Source organism: Mesoplodon densirostris, chromosome 8 (assembly GCF_025265405.1).
Source record: "Mesoplodon densirostris isolate mMesDen1 chromosome 8, mMesDen1 primary haplotype, whole genome shotgun sequence".
Taxonomy (NCBI): Eukaryota; Metazoa; Chordata; class Mammalia; order Artiodactyla; family Ziphiidae; genus Mesoplodon; species Mesoplodon densirostris.
In genome coordinates, this window is record NC_082668.1 from 9,727,034 (window position 1) to 9,740,207 (window position 13,174).

General features: G+C 40.0%; 1 protein-coding gene across 17 annotated transcripts in view; it reads left to right on the top strand.

Moving 5' to 3' along the window:
• TRIP12 (thyroid hormone receptor interactor 12) overlaps positions 1-13,174 on the top strand; it is a 144,598-nt gene that overhangs the window by 54,921 nt on the left and 76,503 nt on the right. For 15 of the 17 annotated variants that reach the window (XM_060106771.1, XM_060106770.1, XM_060106773.1 and 12 more), the window contains one exon: positions 144-946. In XM_060106771.1, the coding sequence (XP_059962754.1) occupies positions 144-946 (803 nt within the window). The remainder of the gene's footprint in view (positions 1-143; positions 947-13,174) is intronic. The other 2 variants (XM_060106779.1, XM_060106778.1) reach the window with 1 other exon arrangement.

The following is a 13,174-nucleotide window of genomic DNA, read 5'->3' on the forward strand; positions in this document are numbered from 1 at the left end:
TAGTTACTGGACTTACCAGGAAAACTTTTGCACTTAAAAAAAAATCTTATTTCCACAGATTTGAGAAGTTAATAAATAAGTATTATACGACAGGTTTAATGATGGCAGGCTGATATTAACTCTTGTCTTATCTAACCTCTTAGAAGCTGCAGTTCATCATCTGCTGTCATAGTCCCACAACCAGAGGATCCAGACAGAGCCAATACTTCAGAAAGGCAGAAAACGGGGCAGGTGCCTAAGAAAGACAGTTCTCGAGGAGTGAAACGCAGTGCTAGTCCAGACTACAACAGGACCAATTCTCCTAACTCTGCAAAAAAACCCAAAGCACTTCAGCATACTGAATCTCCCTCAGAAACAAGTAAGCCACACAGTCAGTCAAAGAAGAGACATTTAGACCAGGAGCAACAACTGAAATCTGCACAGTCTCCATCAACAAGCAAGGCTCATACCAGGAAGAGTGGGGCCACTACTAGTTCACGGAGCCAGAAAAGAAAGAGGACAGAGAGTTCTTGTATAAAGAGTGGTTCTGTGTCGGAAGCAACTGGTGCCGAAGAGAGATCTGCAAAACCTACCAAGCTGGCTTCAAAATCAGCCGCCTCAGCCAAAGCTGGGTGTAGCACCATCACCGATTCTTCTTCTGCTGCCTCTACTTCCTCCTCGTCTTCTGCTGTAGCCTCGGCCTCCTCTACTGTTCCACCAGGTGCCAGGGTGAAACAAGGAAAAGACCAGAACAAGGCCAGACGTTCCCGTTCAGCATCCAGTCCCAGTCCAAGAAGAAGTAGCAGGGAAAAGGAACAGAGTAAAACTGGTGGCTCTTCAAAATTTGATTGGGCTGCTCGTTTCAGCCCTAAAGTTAGCCTTCCTAAAACAAAACTGTCTCTTCCAGGGTCTTCTAAGTCAGAGACATCAAAACCTGGACCTTCTGGATTACAGGCCAAATTAGCAAGTAAGTTTACTCGAAAGATTTTTTTTTTTTTTAAATTAAAGAAAATTTCTCTGGGTTTGTCAAGAGGGATCAGGTTTCAAGGTAGTCAGTCTGAGGCAGTTTTAGATTTATTACTGTACCTGTATCTGTACACAAAGTGTATAATAATTGATACACCACATTTAGTTTTATGGAGATGGATAAGGAATGCTCCCGCCTTATTACTAAATTGTCATGTTTTAGTATCTTTCTTTATCTTTGCAGCATTTGCTACTTTTTTTTTTTTTTGCGATACACGGGCCTCTCACTGTTGCGGCCTCTCCCGTTGCAGAGCACAGGCTCCGGACGCGCAGGCTCATCAGCCATGGCTCACGGGGCCAGCCGCTCCGCGGTATGTGGGATCTTCCTGGACCGGGGCACGAACCCGCGTCCCCTGCATCGGCAGGCGGACTCTCAACCACCGCGCCACCAGGGAAGCCCGCTACTTATTTTCTAATGTCAGAGTAGGACAGCAAGTTGGTTTTTCTCCTATAACCAGAAACAAAAGTGTTCTAGTTATGAGTTGGTCATGACCACAGTTGGAGATCAAATGCTCTTTTAATAAATTTATTTCTTTGTTTATTTTGGACTGCTTTGGGTCTCTTCATTGCTGCGCGCAGGCTTTCTCTAGTTGAAGCGAGTGGGGGCTACTCTTCGTTGTGGTGCGCAGGATTCTCATTGCAGTGGCTTCTCTTGTTACGGAGCACAAGCTCTAGGCGTGCGGGCTTCAGTAGTTGTAGCACGTGGTCTCAGTAGTTGTGGTTCGCTGGCTCTAGAGTGCAGGCTCAGTAATTGTGGCCCACGGGCTTAGTTGCTCCGTGGCATGTGGGATCTTCCCGGACCAGGGCTCAAACCCGTATCCCCTGCATTGGCAGGCGGATTCTTAACCACTTTGCCACCAGGGATTATAACATTGTGTGTGAGACCACTGTTCCACACATTCTTGATGTGTGGAAACCCTGAGCTAAGTTATTAGAATAAATGTACCCTAGTATTAATTAAACTTTATTCACATGTAATATTTTATGGCCTTTAAGGAGCTTAGACGAAAGATGAATACCTCTTACGTTCATTGCGCTGGGCTCTGGGTCCTGGGTAAAAGGGAAAGAAATTGCCTTGAAGCGTATAGCGGAGCAGGAAGAACTAATGTTTGAGAATAATACATTCAAGCAAAGAAACACGCAATAGATAAGAGAAAGGCATCCTGAGGCACTTTTCTCTTTTTTCCAAAAAAGACTTCTTCAGGAAGCCAAATGTTAACTTCATTAGAACTGATTAGAAATCGTGGTGACCCTCTTCAATTACATGATTACTGTAATGATGAAGTGCTTTTTTTTTTTTCCTATTTTGAGAAATCTAAACGATGCAAATACAGAGAACAAAACAGCACTTCCTATGGTTTTCAAAGCATTTAATTTTTGTAATATTTAACTGAGAAGCTTGTTTTTGACCATCTTTTCTCCTTTTGAGCCCTCAAAGAAAATTTCAGGTCCACATTTTGATAGGGCTAGAATGTTTTTTGGTCATTGGAAGATTTTATATAGTGTCTACTAGTATTCTTGTGAAAGTTTAATATTGAACCAGCCTAACCTAATGTTGAATCAGAGCTGTTAGCTCTGTTTTGTTTAATTCTACAATCTATAAACTATTTTCAGTTGATTCAATATTAGCAACATTTTGACAAGAATACTAGTAGACATTATTGTAAAATTTTATGTTTAACCTGTATCATAGGGTTATTGTGAAGGTAACATCTCTTTCTCTTAAATTATAGAATGTGTTCTGTTTGTTATTTTAAATATGCAGTATATCTGTATAAAATCTTTTGAATTTGAATATAAATATCGGATGAAGATTAAGATTGGTATCCTGAAGTCAAAAGGAAATAAAAGGTTGGGTAAAAAGGGACAGCTGTTTGTCCATTGGTCCAGACAAGGTTTTTTTGACAATTGGAATTATTTATCTCTGCTTTTATACCTCTTCCTCTGTCTACTTTTAAGTGAAGTAGAAGCATGTGTGCATCTGTATTTGCGTGCTTGTGTGTCTCCATTGTGTGTAGCAGCTGTGTGATCTCCACAGTCAGTGGCCCAGGTTGAGTTTACAGCACGGTCCGTGGGATTCACTCTAACCCTTCGAGCCTACCTCATTTGAAGAGCTCATCTCTTTCAATTCTTATTTCTAGGAGGGTCCTGGCACAGGTGAGAGCAGATTGCTCTTTTTTTTTTTTTTTAATTTATGTGTCTTATTTACTTATTTTTGGCTGCATTGGGTCTTTGTTGCTGTGCACGGGCTTTCTCTAGTTGCGGTGAGTGGGAGCTACTCTTCGTTGTGATGCGCGGGCTTCTCATCGCGGTGGTCTCTCTTATTGTGGAGCACGGGCTCTAGGCACGCGGGCTTCAGTAGTTGTGGCATGCGGGCTCTAGAGCGCAGGCTCCGTAGTTGTGGCACACGGGCTTAGTTGCTCCGCAGCATGTGGGATCTTCCCGGACCAGGGCTTGAACCTGTGTGTCCTGCATTGGCAGGCAGACTGTTAACCACTGTGCCACCAGGGAAGCCCTGAACAGATTGTTCTCGAGTGTTGTGTCCTTAACTCTTCTCAGAGACCAGCCTTTTTTTTTGTACATGTCAGTTAGTGCGAACTTTAAAAGAAAACCTGACCCTACCAGTGGCTGATCAGCGGGGCTTTCTTGGTTGTGAGGTTGCTCTCCAGCAGGAAGCCCCGAGGGTTTTGGTGCTGCCGTAATAAAACCAGTCCAGATACGCTGTCATCCTCACTCTGCACATGGCCACAAACTGACTTAGTTTAAAACTCACTTCGTAGTTGCTTTTCTTCCTTTCACAAAATCTGTGTGTTCTGTGGTCACTAATATCACTTTACCATTTTCATTGCCACTACCCTAGTTCTAAGCTCTAATTATAGCCTAAGCTGTTGAAACAAGAGAAGGGAACCAGCATTTGTTTCACATCTACAAGTGCCAGGTATTTTACATATGCAGTCACATTTACTTTTCCGAAAAATTGGTGCTTGATGATAGTTATTAAGGAAATTTATTCCAAGGAGGTGAAATAACTTGCCAGAGTAACATATCTCCTAAGTGACAGAGTTAGGATTTGAAGATGGGGTGCGTATGTGTGACTTTGAAGCCTTTGTTTTCTTTGCTATGTCACTTATTTTTCATCCATGTTAGTTGTTTGTGTTTTACTGTTGCAGTCTATTTGGGTCATTAAGAGATGTTCAGACCCCAGAGGAGATGAACTTTTATTTGATCCTTCTTTACTGGTATTGATTCATCTTGAGGGGTGAATACTGTGTGAACCCAGGGGTTCATATTATACCGTTAACTGTGTGTTTGCTTCTTTACAAATAAGTGAAAAACATTTCAAAACAAAATAATGGCAAATACTTAAAGTGCTTACAAGTGCCTGACAACTTGTAAATAGTTGACATGGATCATCTCATTTACTCCTCATCAGCCCTGTGTGGCAGGTACTGTTATTCGCTTCTTACAGGTAAAGAAACTCAGGGTCAGTGAGGTCAGGTTACCTGTCCAAGGTCACAGAACTAAGAGGTGATAGTGCCAAGAGTCAAACCCAGGCCCTGTGATTCTAGAAATTAGTTGTGATAATAGGGTGCAGAGGATTGAGTAGGTTGGGTGAGCTAAATCCAGGCAGGCTTCCTGGAGTCCCACAGGGCAGGGTGAATTTTAGGTATGATTGAATAGGTCACTTTAGGAAAGAGTTTATGCAAGAAGGAGTACTGCAAGAGGATTGGCAGTACTTGGTAATTTTATTTAAGAATACAGAGGCAAAATGAAGTGTCTTAGAGGAATCCCTGGGCTTCAAGTAGTGGTATTTTGGGGAGAGAGAGCTCTTAATATAGAGCTAAAAATCCTAGATTGGAATCCTAGTTCTGCCATTTTATCAGCTAGTGAATACGAGAAAGTTGGCAACCTTTCCATTGTAAAATGGGCACAGTAGCTATTTGAGGAATGAATAAATATGTGAGGAGCCCTAGCATCGTGCTAATAGTACATAGGATGCATCTCTAAATTTAGGGTGCACAACTGAAATTGAGTAGATCTTAAGACAAAGCATTCAGGAGCATCGTTTTGAAAATGAAGGATTGATATAAATCCTAGCTATTGATCAGTTTAAGGTATAGCTGTCTTTAGATTTGGAAGAGCCTGATTTAAAGTTCTGTTGTCTTCTGATAGTTTTGTGGGGTTGGGCAAATCATTGAACTACAGTTATGATAGCAACCTAATCCCTGATCTTTGCAGAATGATAGTATTCATTCTTGTGAAGCATAAATGAAAGAATGTATGTGAAAACAACTTTGTAAAATTAAAATACCATATAAACATAAAATGTGCATTGAGAACTGTTGTGATAGATTTGAAGAGCTTTTGTATGCATTAAGAATTAGTTTGATTTTTTTTTTAATTTAACATTAATCTGGGGGCAGAATTAGATTCAGTGGTTACAATCCATTCAATGGATTAGCAACTCTGGGTAAAAAAAATATGTCAGTTAACTGAAAAATGGAGTGGACATTTTGTGAGATAGAAAGCATTCCAAATTGAGTAGGTTGTTTTCTTCAACTTTTAGGACTCAGTGAACCTGTTAATTAGAAGGTGATATGTTTCCTCAGGTATAGGCTCATTCTAAGATACGATTGGTCAGTAAAACTTCCTGGTAAAGGAAATTTTTTTCAAATTGTAGGAATAACAGTACTTACATGATGCTTTGTGAAAACCCATTTCCCCATGGTCAGATATCCCTCAAGGAGATTCAGGATATGCTTTAGTATATTGAAAGCTGTGAGAATTCTGACGGTCACTTCTGTTTAACCCACTATTTTATAAATCTGTTTGACCACCTGTTACCTTGGGTGACAGCAGTGGTCCACGGAACACACTTTGGGAAATGATACATTTAATCGGGTCACTGAAGCAGGAAGACCTTTCCTGGTGTGCTGATTTGGCATCTGTTGAAAAAGTTTCTGGTGAGGAACTAGGGCTGGCAGGCGAACTAGAGAAACAGCTGCTTTGTGATGGGCTACCTGAAGCCTGTGGCTTGCCAACTGCAGCTGGTCAAGAGAGCTGTGGGACAAAGGTCACCTTGTGTCCATTGGTAGAAGTTTATAAATTTTTTGCTGCATTGGGTCTTCATTGCTGTGCGTGGGCTTTCTCTAGTTGCAGTGAGCAGGGGCTACTCTTCATTGCGGTGCATGGGCTTCTCATTGTGGTGGCTTCTCTCGTTGCAGAGCAGGGACTCTAGGTGCACTGGCTTCAGTAGTTGTGGCACTTGGGCTCAGTAGTTGTGGCTCGCGGGCTCTAGAGCGCAGGCTCAGTAGTTGTGGCACACGGGCTTAGTTGCTCCGCGGCATGTGGGATCTTCCCGTACCAGGGCTCAAACCCACGTCCCCCTGCATTGGCAGGCGGATTCTTAACCACTGCGCCACCAGGGAAGCCCAACTGGGTTTTGAGAATACCCCAGAAAGGATAGTGTTATATGACAGTTTTTAATCTGCATTAGGAAATTATTCTTGCTTTGCGTTGTTTAACCTTAGCAAACAGTCTTAACAAATTTATGTAGCATAAATGTAAAACCAGTGGGGCAGGGTAATGATACAAATGATTTTTAAAAATATTCAGTGATATTTTGATGTAATATTTTAAAATATTCTTATAATGTTCTGCTAATCTATCTATCTTTAGGCTAATTTTGAAGTAATTTGACTGTTTCAAAGTATGTACTGTCTTAATGGTAGAAGGTGATGGATGGCATAGACATGTAAGAAACAGTTTGTGATCAGAATCTGTGATTAATTATGGAATGTATTTATAGAAAAATTTAAAGGTGTTATATTTCCAGTTCGATATGTCTATTTGTAGGTCCAGTTCCCTTTCCATTATTTAAAGTAGACATCATGTGCACATTATTAATAACATAGTCAGCAGTAGTTACCAGCTTATTTTCAGCTTGAGTTTCATACTCTTCTGTGACTTGCAGGCAGCCTGTAGCCATTATTAGAACTAGAAAAGAACCAGACAGATGCCGAATTCTGGAAAGGTAATTCTGCTAAGAGACATGGTACTTTGTGCCTCTAGCACGGAGAGAGGAAAGAAGAATGAGTCAAGCAGGACAGAATAATTTAAAAGTAAACTCTTGGTTTTACCTAGTTGGGTCTTAGAGGGCCATACCCACTGAAGTTTTATAAATTGAATTATCTTTTAGCCTGGTGATGTATTGGGTGAGGAGCTTAAAGGAAAAAGAATTGAGTGTTAAGAGTTTTCTGTATTATAAAGCAGCTATTAAAATAATTTAGTACTTAAAACTTTAATAGTACTAATCTGTAACCACATATTACCAATAGTAATTTAACAAAACTGAGTTGCCAGATTTTTAAAAAAGGAATATTAAATGGAAACAAATATTATTGACCTCTTTAAGGCTTTGCTTTGTTTTATACTGTGAATTTTAAACAACCATGGTATGTATTTTTGTATACCAGGTCAGAGTAAGAATTAATTCAGCCAAATTACATTTTACTAAACTTATATTTCAGTTAAATGAAAATTGCTTTTTCTTATTCATGCCTCTGTATTCTATAATATTTTGATACTTCTGATTATAAAGTGTTATCAAAAATGAAAAATCCAGAAAATATTAAAACATACAAAGAAGAAAAAATAATTACTTAATCCCATCCCTAAGGGCTGTCTCTGTCTTCCTGTGTGTATCCTGCTAAAAATTTTCCTTCATATTAATCAATACTTAATGTGTAGTTTAAAGTCAAGTGATATAAGATTTATTATTAAAAAATAGCAGGCTTCCTGCCACATTGCCTTTCCGCATAGCCAGTCATTTTGGTATTCACTTCCGTATCTATAAATGTGAGACATATGTGTTCATATGTCTATTTGTTGAATTTTTTCACTTTGAGCACTATTGTGTGGCCTATATGGGAGATTTACCACACCTATTCACCCACCAAATGCATACTGTACATGCTTCACATTTTCCCAGTCATGATCGTTGCTCAGTTAACACTGAGTCTGTAGGAACTTTTCTTTTCTTACAATCTTTTTTTTTTTTTTTTTTTTTACTGAGTTTAATAATTATTTTGTTGTTTTCCTTTTCTTTGACTCCATCACTCAACTCCAAACTCGTTATGCATTGTCTAAATCTTTTCGCAAACTGTCTACATGGATTTGTTTCATTTTCCTGAAGAAACGAGGCCTCTGGATGGCTGCCCTTTTATGCCTGGTTACATTGCTTTTAGCTTCAGGTATTTCTTTAGTCTTCTGTTTAGTTTCCTGCTTCTAGATCCTGCATCTTCTTTCTTGATTTACTGTTTTGTTTTGGTGAACATGTCTTCCACTTGCTTTCTAAGAAAAAGTACATATGAGATTTTTTTAAGTTTTTTTGTTTTTTCAGATTTTGAATGTGAAAATCTACAACCTTGATACTTATTTGACAGACTGATTGAAAATACAGTTCTGGGTTGGAAATTATTCTCCATCAGAATTTTGAAGAATTATGTTATTTAGATTTCAGTACTGCAAGCATTCTGATTCCTTATCTGTATATATAACCTGTTTTTCTGGAAAACAGATCTTTGCCTCAGTTATTTAGAAATGTGATAGAGGCATAGCTGTGCATTTGTTTCATTCCTTGTTAGGGTGATCTGAAGTACTGGTTTCCCTTGGATCTGGGGCATTCCCCAAGACCAACTTTTAGCCTTAAAACTACGAGAATCCCATGCAGACCAGGACAGTTGGTCACCCGATCTTTGCTTCTTTTCTCTTTCTGGATCACCTATTATTTTGGGTAATTGTCCTTTTGGAAGGTTCTGGTCTTATCTTTTTGTTCTTGCTTTCCTTTTTTGTTCTACTTTCTGATAGATTTCTGCAGCTTCTTCCAACCTTTGTATTGATTTTTTATTTCATGTTCGCTATCTTGTTTTTCTTTTCAAGAGGTTATTTTGTAAAATAAAAAAAAAAAATTAAAAAAAAAAGAGGTTATTTTGTTCTCATTTCCTTTTTTTTAAAAAAGGTTTCCTCCCCCCTTCTCTTTTTCTTTCTTTAATTGAAGTATAGTTGAATTACAATATTGTGTTAGTTTCAGGTGTACAGCATAGTGATTCCTTTTTTTTGCAGGTTATATTACATTATGGGTTATTACATGGTATTGGATATAATTCCCTGTGCTATGCAGTAAATCCTTGTTGCTTATGTATTTTATATGTAGTAGTCTATATCTGTCAATCTCATTCCCGTAATCTGTAATTTGCACCCCCGCCACTGTAACCACAAGTTTGTTTTTTTATGTCTGTTAGTCTTTTTCTGTTTTGTATATACATTCATTTGTGTTATTTTTTAGTTCTACATATAAGTGATAATATTGTATTTGTCTTTCTCTATCTGACTTTTGTCACTAAGCATAATATTCTCTAGGTCCATCCATGTTGCCGCAAATGTCAATAGTTCATTCTTTTTTATGGCTAAGTAATATTCCAGTGTGTGTGTGTGTGTGTGTGTGTGTATTAATTATACACGCACACACACCACATCTTAATCTAGTCATTTATTGCCAGGCACTTGGGTTGCTTCCATGTCTTGGCTATTGTGAGTAGTCCTGCCATGAATATTGTTTTTAATTATAGATGCATATCCCCCCCCCCATTAAGAGCGAGTTTTCTTTTCTTGCAGAGTCCTCTTATGTAATTTTTTTGGAGGGGGTGTTTACTCTGGTTTTGACTTTTATACTAGGAACTTTCCTCAGATTCAGGTAATTCCTGGGTGTCTCCTCATACTCGAGTAGGGGAACCAAAAATCTAACTTGCAAGCTCTGAGCACATGGATGAGACTTGACTGAGATTCACTATCTAATGAACTAATTGGGCTATGATCACTCTCAGATCTTTTTTCTTTGGCTGGTAAAATTCCACAAGGAAGATTCTTTCAGACTCCTGCCTGGAGGTGAAAGCCTAACTGCCAGAGTTCTGGGGACTCAGTGGGAGGAGAGGCCTAGGAAAGAGGCCATATGTCATCCAGTTTGTCTGTATATATTTGATCCTCCCCCCTCTCTTTTTTGGTATGCTGCGCCTGTTTGCAACTGTGTACTTTCATGGAGAATTTCTTTATTTTGTACTTTCTAAGGAATAAAGGTTTTATGTTTACCTGCCCCAGGAGAGGGACATTTACCCAGCTGTGCAAGTTGGGGAGGGAATCTGGGGATCTGACTGCTTCATAAATAGCCTATGAGGCAATCCTCAGTTTAAACTCTGAGGTCGTCCCAGAAGTACCTGGTGTCATCAATTCCTAAACCTTTGTGGGGTTCTGAGTGTCAGTCTAACTGGTAATTTATCTCGGTTTTCTGCCGTCAGCCTTCTGGTCTTCCCAGTGTATAGCACTGGAGTTACTGCGTTTTCATCCTCTAAAATTCTGTTGTGTTGTAATGGTCGTCTCTTCCATTCTTCCCATCCTTGTGAATTTATGCCTCAGATTCTTTTAATGCTATTTTAGTGGAGTTTCACTAGAGGACAGAGTGAATGCATGTGGGTCATTCTTTTGTCTTTACCCAGAGGCAGACACTTTTCTATGTATATGCACATACTTTTTTCAAAAGTAGGAGCTCACTCTGCATGACAGTAGGTGTTGCTTTTTGAGTGCCTATTATAAGCCAGGCTCCATACTAGACAGTTGACATACATTAAATTTCATTATGATCACAGAATGAGGTAGTATCCATGTTTTAGGGATGCAGAAACCAAAGTGCTTTATCTGCCTAAATGATTTTAACTGACATTTTTCCTTTCAAAAAATAAGCTATAAATCATGTCATTTTTTTTTATGGCTGTGTTGGGTCTTCATTGCTGTGCGTGGGCTTTCTCTAGTTGCAGGGAGCAGGGGCTACTCTTTGTTGCAGTGCGTGGGCCTCTCATTGCAGTGGCTTCTCATGTTGTGGAGCACGGGCTTCAGTAGTTGTGGCACGCGGGCTCAGTAGGTGTGGCTCACGGGCACTAGAGTGCAGGCTCGGTAGTTGTGACGCACGGGCTTAGTTGCTCTGCGGCATGTGGAATCTTCCCAGACCAGGGATCAAACTCGTGTCCCCTGCATTCGCAGGCGGGTTCTTAACCACTGCACCACCAGGGAAGTCCAATCATGGATTTTTAATAACTGTATATGGATGTACCTCTTACCCCATTGCCAACTGAGAGTTGCGCCGCGACTGCTGAGCCTGCGCTCTAGAGCCTGCGAGCCACAACTGCTGAAGCCTGCACACCTAAAGCCCGTGCACCGGAATGAAGAGTAGCTCCTGCTCGCTGCAGGTAGAGAAAGCCCGTGCGCAGCAACAAAGACCCAATGCAGCCAAAAGTAAATAAATAAATAAAAATTTTAAAAATGCCAATTGGTTCACATCCTCATTAACTAACACTGTGTTCCTCCAGTTTTTATCACCATACTGATGTTTATTCATCCATTCCTTATTATTGGACATTTAGCTCTTTTCCAGTTTCTCATTATTATAGTGGTTAGATGAATATATTTGCACATTTCTAAGTTTTTAATTCATATTGCCAAATCAATGAACGAAATTGCTGTGCGTTCACTAGGAAATAAAAATTTGGCTTAGGGAATTCCATTTGGATTTTAGCTCACTGTCATCTGCACAACGTATCTTTTATTGTTACTGATTTTAAAATAAACATCTGTGATACCTTTTATATGATAGGTTACTCTTCATTTTGTGAATTTATTTTAGAAAAGTAGCCTTTGATAGAGATGTATGTACTTGAACATAGATACACAACAATATCAAGGTATTCCAGGTTCTCATGATTCTGCAGTGGCTGAAGGAATTGAGTTAGCCACTGAAAATATACCCATCATTGGGCTGCCCTGGTGGCGCAATGGTTGAGAGTCCGCCTGCCGATGCAGGGGACACCGGTTCGTGCCCCAGTCCGGGAAGATCCCACATGCTGCGGAGCGGCTGGGCCCGTGAGCCATGGCCGCTGAGCCTGCGCGTCCGGAGCCTGTGCTCCGCAACGGGAGAGGCCACAACAGGGAGAGGCCTGCGTACCACAAAAAAACAAACAAACATATATATATATACATATACATATATATATGTATATATATATATACCCATCATTAATTAATTCTCTTTATTGGGTCCAATTTTTCCTGTAGCAGAATGATCCGATTACATGATTCTAAATTGAACTCCTCATATGTGGTAATAGTCCTGTTATTTGGTGCTTTTTTTTCTTTTATGAAGGAAAAAGGAGTGGTTCTGAAAACCGATTGAAACAGATTTGATATGTAAATGGACCTTTAAAGTAGTTACTTGAAGGCTCTTTTTATTTTTAACATTTTTTAAAAAATTAATTAATTTACTTTTTGGCTGCTTTAGGTCTTTGTTGCTGCATGCGGGCTTTCTCTAGTTGCGGCGAGTGGGGGCTGCTCTTCTTTGCGGTGCGCAGGATTCTCATTGCGGTGGCTTCTCTTGTTGCGGAGCACAGGCTCTAGGCGTGCGGGCTTCAGTTGTTGTGGCCCGCGGGCTCAGTAGTTGCAGCCCTCGAGCTTTAGAGCACAGGGTCAGTAGTTGTGGCGCATGGGCTTAGTTGCTCCGCAGCATGTGGGATCTTCCTGGACCAGGGCTCGAACCCATGTCCCCTTCATTGGCAGGTGGATTCTTAACCACTGCGCCGCCAGGGAAATCCGCTCTTTTTAATATTAAACAGATAGGGGATTTGTGTTTAAAAGATCAGTATAGTCATCTTTTGATATCTGTAAATGTAAATGAATTGTAGCGATTTTTCTAGATATCTACCCTTGTTTAAGGTACTGGTTTGTGTTCCTTATTCATAACAGTTTGTCTACTCCATTTTAAAATGGAATGTATTTACTCTCTATAGGAATATGCCAAAAACTGTAAGTAAGGAAAAAAAAAATCAAGATACATAATATTCTAGAAAAATTAGTACTGAAACTTTTTTTTTTTAATGTCGGTTCATTGGTTTGTTTATTTATTTATTTTTAGCTGTGTTGTGTCCCCTTTTCTGTGTGAGGGCTTTCTCCATTTGGGGCAAGCAGGGGCCACTCTTCATCTTGGTGTGCGGGCCTCTCACTATCGTGGCCTCTCTTGTTGCAGAGCGCAGGCCCAGTAGTTGTGGCTCACGGGCCTAGTTGCTCCGTG